Raw genomic sequence first — 8198 nt, 5'->3', positions numbered from 1 at the left:
AGGCTCCGGACGCGCAGGCTCAGTGGCCATGGCCCACGGGCCCAGCCGCTCCGTGGCACGCGGGATCCCCCCAGACCGGGGCGCGAACCCGGTTCCCCTGCATCGGTAGGCGGACGCGCAACCACTACGCCACCAGGGAAGCCCAGGGGTCTTGTTTTTGTTTCCATTCATCAAGCCTGTGTCTTTTGGTTGGAGCATTTTATCCATTCACATTTAAGGTAATTATTGATATGTATGTTCCTATGACCATTTTCTTAATTGTTTTGGGTTTGTTTTTGTAGGTCCTTTTCTTCTCTTCTGTTTCCCGCTTAGAGAAGTTCCTTTTGCATTTGTTGTAGAGCTGGTTTGGTGGTGCTGAATTCTTAGCTTTTGCTTGCCTGTAAAGCTTTTGATTTCTCCATTGAATCTTAATGATATCCTTGCTGGGTAGAATAACCTTGGTTTTAGGTTCGACTCTGCACTTCCTGGACTTGGGTGGCTGTTTCCTTTCCCATGTTAGGGAAATTTTCGAGTATAATCTCTTCAAACATTTTTTAAGGTCCTTTCTCTCTTCTTCTGGGACCCCTATAATGCGAATGTTGCTGTGTTTATTGTTGTCCCAGAGGTCTCTTAGGCTGTCTTCATTTCGTTTCATTCTTTTTTCTTTATTCTGTTCTGCAGCAGTGAATTCCCCCATTCTGTCTTCCAGGTCACTTATCCGTTCTTCTGCCTCAGTTATTCTGCTCTTGATGCCTTCTAGTGTAGTTTTCATTTCAGTTATTGTATTGTTCATCTCTGTTTGTTTGTTCTTTAATTCTTCTAGATCTTTGTTAAACACTTCTGGCATCTTCTCGATTTTTGCCTCCATTCTTTTTCCGAGGTCCTGGATCATCTTCACTATCATCATACTGAATTCTTTTTCTGGAAGATTGCCTATCTCTACTTCATTTAGTTCTTTTTCTGGTGTTTTATCTTGTTCCTTCATCTGGTACATAGCCCTCTGCCTTTTCATCTTGTCTATCTTTCTGTGGATGTGGTTTTTGTTCCACAGGCTATGGAATTGTAGTTCTTCTTGCTTCTGCTGTCTGCCCTCTGGTGGATTAGGCTATCTAAGAGGCTTGTGCAACTGTGTTTTTTTTTTTTCCTTGATTGAACTTAACTACACTCTATTTTTTAAATTGTTTTTAAAGAGGCAGCTTTTGTTTTTATTGAGCAGCACTGTGTTTATTTTTTTTTAATTTATTTATTTATTCATTTTTGCCTGCGTTGGGTCTTTGTTGCTGCACGGGGGCTTTCTCTAGCTGCGGCAAGCAGGGGCTACTCTTTGTTGTGGTGCATCAGCTTCTCATTGCAGTGGCTTCTCTTGTTGTGGAACACGGGGTCTAGGTGCACGGGCTTCAGTAGTTGTGGCTCGCAAGCTCTAGAGCACATGCTCAGTAGTTGTGGCATGAGGGCTTAGTTCTGCGGCATGTGGGATCTTCCCGGACCAGGACTCGAACCCCTGTCCCCTGTGTTGACAGGCGGATTCTTAACCACTGTGCCACCCGAGAAGCCCTGTATTTTCTTTTTTGATATTTTATGCTTTGAGTTTTTGCTGCTTTCTAGCTTATTTAGTTATAGTTAGTTTTTATTCCCCCCATCTTTCTTATATTCTGATTATTGCTATTTGGCTGCATCAGCAGGGTTTTTTTCTATTTCTAAATCAATATTCACATTTTTTTATTTGATTGACTCCTTTATGTGTATGAAATAGCCCTCCTTATTCCATTTAATGCTCTTCACCTTGAATTTTATTTTGTTTGCTATTAGTATTACTGCACTGGCCTTCTTTCTGTCATCATTTGCTTGGTGTAACCTATTCCCTGTCTGTATATTTCCAAATTTTACCAACTTTCTGGCCTCTGAAAATTCCTTAAAAAGTTGTCATTTGTTAATAGCAATTCTCATTTTCCAGCACAATTATTAGATTTTTGCAGGTTGGGGGCTTGTTTATGGTTTTTGTGTTTGTTCAAAATTTTATTTAGATCATTGGATTTGGGGCTGACTATGTACCACTGTGACCTAATCTAACTCTTGTTTCTTTTTGTTATAATAATGGTCATATCATTCATAGTCTAAAATGTTTACATTTATTTAGTGAATGAAAACTAAAAGAAGGTGCTATGTCTTATTCAAGAAAGAAGACTCTAATTTTGCTGTTTGATGTTTCTTTATTCCATTATTATCATTCTTCTAATATAGATCAGAAAGAGAAGCTTGAAAATAGAGAAAACTGGGAATCAGATACTCATAAATTAGGTTGCATACAGTGTAGACAAGAAAAGAAAAGATGTCTGCTAAATAATTTCTCTACCATGAAGCATGTTATAACACTGTCTTTGCCCCATCTGCTGACAGCTCTGGTTTAGGGTCTAGATGTGGAACATAATTCAGATGATGTAATTATTACACATGATTCAAATCTCAAAAGTTCCAAAAGGATATGTGAGGCAACCAGCGCTGCCACTTTCTTATGTATCATTTCAGACAGGTTGTTTACTGGCAGACACCTACATTTGGGGGCGGGCGGGGGCTCAGAAGGGTGCGAACTGTGAGGAAAATTATGGCACAGTTTAAAAATCTCTAGAAAATAGCCAGTGAGAAATATTTATTAAAATCGCATGCAGAGTACTCTTAACCCATTAATAAGGAGACAACCCCACTTACAAATGAGCCAAAGATTTGAATACACATTTCACCAGAAAAATATATAGGAATGGCTAATACATGAAAATGTGCTCAACATCATTAGTCACTAGGGAAATGCAAGTTAAAACCACAGTGAGATACCACTTCACACCCATTAGGGTGGCTGTAATCATGAAGAAAACTGTAAGCATTGGCAGAGTTATGGATAAATAGAAGCCGTCATACATTGCTGATAGAAATCTAAAATGGTTTGGCCACTTGAAAGGTGTGGCAGTCACCTAAAGTATTAAACATACAATTATCACGTGACACAGCAATTCTACTTCTAGGTATCTATCTAAGAGAAATGGAAACATGTCCACACAGAGACTTTCACTTGAATGTTCGTGGCAGTATTATTCACAATAGCCCCAAAGTAGAAAAATGCAAATGTGTATCAATTGGTGAATTAATAAACAAAATGTGGTATACCCTTACAATGGAATAGCGTTTGGCAGTAAAAAGGAGAAAATTGATGACACATACTCTAACAGAGATGAACCTCAAGAACGTTATACTAAATAGGGCTTCCCTGGTGGTGCAGTGGTTGAGAGTCCACCTGCTGATGCAGGGGACGCGGGTTCGTGCCCCAGCCCAGGAAGATCCCACATGCCGCGGAGCGGCTGGGCCCGTGAGCCATGGCCGCTGAGCCTGCGCGTCCGGAGCCTGTGCTCCGCAACGGGAGAGGCCACAGCAGTGAGAGGCCTGCGTGCTGCAAAACAAACAAACAAACAAAAAAAAATTATACTAAATAAAAGTAGCTAGACACATAAGTCCACATATTCCGCTTATAATAAATGTACAGAAAAGACAAATTCATAAAGCCAAAGTAGATTCATAGTTACCTGAGGCTTTGGGTGGGAATTGGGATTAACTATAAAGGGTTCTTTTAGAGCACAAGGGATCTTTTTAGAGTGATGAAAATGTTCTAAAACTAGAGTATTGTGATGCTTGGTAAGTTTATTAAAAATCATTGAGCCGTACACTTAAAGTGGGCCAATTTTGAGATATGTAAATACCTCAACAAATTGTTTTGTTTTGTTTTTTTACACGGGCCTCTCACCGTTGTGGCCTCTCCCGCTGCGGAGCACAGGCTCCGGACGCCCAGGTTCAGCGGCCATGGTTCACGGGCCCAGCCGCTGTGCGGCATGTGGGATCTTCCCGGACCGGGGCACGAACCCGTGTCCCCTGCATCGGCAGGCAGACTCTCAACCACTGCGCCACCAGGGAAGCCCTGTTTTGTTTTTTTAAATTATTTTAGTCCTAGGATAGAAAACTGGGGAAGGTGTCCAGCAACTATGGGAATAAGGAAACTAGATAGGATTATTCTTTCAAAGGAATCAGAAACAATCTCTTTGTTCTCAGTGTTAGTGGTAGTTTTAGACAGTGATCAAAGAACACAGACAGGCCTGTAGCCTAGGATCAATGAAAGAATAAAGGGAAGTAAATAAGTAAAGAAAATAAAGATAGTAAGTGTTAAATATTACTTTGTGCTTTAGAGTCAAACTGCTTGGGTTGTGATCCCAGCTCTGGCTCTGCCATTTACCAGGTATGTGACCTAAAGCCAGATACTTATCATCTGTGCCTCCTCAGTTTCTTCATCTGTAAAATGGGGATAATAATAGTACATGCTTCATAGAGTTGATGTAAGGATTAAATAAATCAATAGATGCCAAGTGATTAGTGCATAACAAACATTAGATTTTTTTTTTTAACTTCATTATTTTCATCATTGTCACCATCATCACTTGGGCCTGGCAGTCCTGCAGGCCTACTGTGTTTCTCTGGATCTCCCATTCTCTCTCTACTGGAAATGACTATTTCTGATGTCTACTAATCTTCATCCTTCTAATAATTTCATCTCCTCCTTCACAGAGAAAACAGTAGCTATCGTCAGAGCTCTCTCTCCTTCCTACCAGGAAGCATTCTGCCTTCGTTCCTGTGCTTTGGATTTTCAGCTCCTGCCTTCTCAGGAACTTTGTACTCTTACCTCGTTTCTCTCACATATTTATCTTCTTTCTCTTCTGTAGCATCTTTTCATTGGAATTTAAACATGCTCAAGTCTTATCTTTAAAAATAGAAAGTGAACCTTCCTCAATTCCACCTCTCCCTGCAACTGTTCTTCATCTGTCCCCTTCCCGTCCTCATTGTCTTTTCCTAATCTTCACTCCAAAGGTGTTTGTAGACTCCAAGTCTGTATTTCCTCCCCACCATTCACACACACCAGTCTAGTCTCTACTCTCATAGTTTCACTGAAATGGATCATTGATGACTTCCATATTGCTAATTAAATTGACATTTTCAGTCTTCATCTTGATATTTTCCACATTACTGAACACTGTTGCTGGAAATACTACACTCTTGGCACCTTTTTTGGTTCATATGCATTCCTTAAGACATATTTCTCTTTTCTCTTTATTTTCTCTCCCTCCCTGAGACCATCTTATTTATGCTTAGGGCTTCACTCACCAGCTGTATGCTTTTGGCTCTCAAATTCATTTTTCTAGCCCTGAGCTTCAGACTCCTAAATCTGTGTACCTACTCTGCATCTCTACTTAGTTGTGTTAAAGGCACTTTAAATCCAACATATCCAAAGCATAATTAATGATCTTCTCCTCCTAAGTCCTCCTTATGAGCCCCACATCCTCCAAAATACCTTCATTCTCCTTTAGTATTACCTATCTCTGAATGGTACCATCATTATTCAGTCGTGTGAGCTAAGGAACACAGGAGTAACTCTTGACACCAGACCTCTTCCTCCACTCACCATATCCAATCTATCTTGCAGTCCTTCAGATTTACCTCTGTCTCCACTGCTTTTATCTCCATCACTGCTTCCCTAGGTGTAAAGTACCATTATCTAATACTTACTTTAATACATAGTCTCCAAACTGGTCTCTTCTCTTTCCTACCTACTTAGACCATTTTAAATTTGACTTAAAAAAATCAAAATACATGCACCTTTTCCCATTAGTATTACTGGTATTAGTTATGTGAGGGCAAGAGTGCCATCTGAGAATCACACTAAATTCAGTAAAATCAGTAAGTTTTTTGGTTTTGTTTTTGTTTTTACCATCTTTCTGTTCTACTCCTCACACTGTAGTTCTTTGATGTTCTAGAGCAAGCCATGTTTCCTCCCAGCCCAGGTTCTTTGCACATGGTCTTCTGTTTACCTAAAACCTTCACCTTCTATCCCCATCCCATTTCCTAGAACTCCTGTTTGTATATAGATTTCAGTTCAGACAACGCTTCCTAAGGGAGCTCTTCCCCCCAAGTCCCCACAACATATGGCGTCCCTCTGGTGTATATCCTTACAGCGCCCTGTACCCTTCTCAGAGTTTTAACTCTATTGTCATTTCTCTCATTATTTGATAGTATCCCTGACTAGCCTGAAGCTTGAAGAGTGCTTTGAGCAGTGTCTGGTTTTGCCAACACTCTATTCCCCAGCACCTAGTGAAAGTAACCAACATGACAGATACTCAGTACTCTTATATTGACGTCTTCAATTATGTTAGTGTCAAATCTTGGTGGATTTAGTGGTTTTTGATTCATTTTGTCTCTAGATTGATTTTGTATTCTCTACTTTTGTTGATTTTGTTGAATTTTGTAGTGTAATTTTCCCATGATGCTATTTTTTCTTCTGTTTCTGAATTATTGAGACTACCTCTCTTTTGCCTATATATAATTTATACTAGTTTATTGATGGAAATATTGGTAAATTATTAAGTCACATCTTAAATGGTTTAGGAAAGCTTTATGTTTAAAGAAATTCTAGTGAAAGCCATTTTGCAATACAGTTTTCCACTATTATGTCACATTTTTAAAGTATAATTTTTATTTTTGTGTTATCATTTTCCTAGGGCAGGCACATTTGTGATTGTTTCTATAAAAGATAATGGAAAAGTTATTTTATTTCTTTGATTCTGAGGTGATATTTTTTTCAAAGTGACTGCTTTGTACTGGATATAATCTCTCTTGAAATGACTGCTTTTACTGGATATAATCTGTCACTTTCATTTTACATAGCAGATGGTGGCTACATTAGAAAAGGTTTTTGATTTTTTCAGATCAGAATCTTAAGAATTTATCTGTTGGTTTCATATGACTTTTATTAGCAGAAGATGTATATATATATTCTGCATATAAACATAGTTATACAAAAGGTGTTTTTAAGCTTAGGTTAATAGTTTAACTGTTATATTTGCAGCTCTAGTAAACGCCAGAGCCATGTGACCTTGCGGAAAAGACAGTTATTTGTTCTAGTTGGGTTGTATCCCTGATAGTGATGTGAGCACAGCTGGTGGAGGATGGTGTTTCTGTGAGTCTCAGAAAATCCTTTGTCTTGTGTGGCTCTAATGCTCAAGGGACACACTTCACTTTCCTTTTACCGAAATAGTCGACAGTCAACCCTGCTGGAGCTGATGAAGTATAAAATGCAGTTCCATGCTTTTGTAAACCTGTATAATTGAGGCAGTCAAAGCTTTAAAGCAAGAACGAAGGAAAGCTCTGGGCTAGGAAAGCGTACACCATTTTTGTATGTAATGATGTTAACTCCATATTAACAGAGGTCATCTCAGAGCAAGCATGAAGCCAGCTCACATGAAGCTGAGCGACAGAATGAAAGTCAAGGAGTGGCAGAAATCAACATGGCAACTTCGGGTAGTGGTCAGGTAAATAAATTATTTTATTAATTTTTTTTCCAATTAACTATTTAAATATTTTAAAAGGAATACAGAGTGCGATGATTCTCAGAAAGATCTGTAAATCTTATCTACTTTCTTAGTCTTGAATGGATATCTCCAGAAGAATTCGGTACCAAAATGCTATGTCATTTTTCTTTATTATATCTAACAATAATGCTTTCAAAATTTCTAAGTATATTTTATAGCTCTAAATTGTGTGTCTCTGTTTTAGCCTAAAATGATTAGCATGAGAAGAATTATTTTGGAAAATAAATACTAAGCTGCATTTTGGTCATATGTGATTTGACCTAGTTATTATTGCCTGTATTTGAATAGGTTTGCTCTTTCTCTGTGGCATTCTTTGCAGAGACATTTTTATGTTTTTAAAAAATGGTCATAAGAACTTAGTTATAGTTCTTGTTTTATGTTGTACTTCAAGGTTACATAAATCTAGAAATTTAAATCCTATCACTGAAAAAGATGATTCTAATGCTCATACAAAGTAGAAACATAGCCTAGTGATGTTTACTATTGTCATCTTTAGCAAAATTATGGACGTCAATTTTGTTTTTTTTTAAATGTAGAACTATTATCTTGTTATGTTGCCATCAGTCTTCTGTTAGAGTTTTATTGGAATGCATCCTACTATGACAGTATTTTTCTTTGGAGTGTTTTGTATTCTCCACATTTTTTCAATGAATATTTTATATTGTAAATGAATTTTATTTTATTTTTTTTGTGGTACGCGGGCCCCTCACCGCCGTGGCCTCTCCCGTTGCGGAGCACAGGCTCCGGACGCGCAGGCTCAGC

General features: G+C 38.5%; 1 protein-coding gene across 11 annotated transcripts in view; it reads left to right on the top strand.

Annotated features, from left to right (window-relative positions):
* APC (APC regulator of WNT signaling pathway) overlaps positions 1–8198 on the top strand; it is a 150857-nt gene that overhangs the window by 104595 nt on the left and 38064 nt on the right. For all 11 annotated transcript variants that reach the window (XM_024123881.3, XM_024123865.3, XM_024123873.3 and 8 more), the window contains one exon: positions 7272–7376. In XM_024123881.3, coding sequence (XP_023979649.1) covers positions 7272–7376 — 105 coding nt within the window. The remainder of the gene's footprint in view (positions 1–7271; positions 7377–8198) is intronic.

This window comes from Physeter macrocephalus, chromosome 8 (assembly GCF_002837175.3).
Source record: "Physeter macrocephalus isolate SW-GA chromosome 8, ASM283717v5, whole genome shotgun sequence".
NCBI classification, from domain to species: Eukaryota; Metazoa; Chordata; class Mammalia; order Artiodactyla; family Physeteridae; genus Physeter; species Physeter macrocephalus.
The sequence above is the reverse complement of the archived record's forward strand: the minus strand, read 5'-3'. Positions and strand labels throughout refer to the sequence as shown.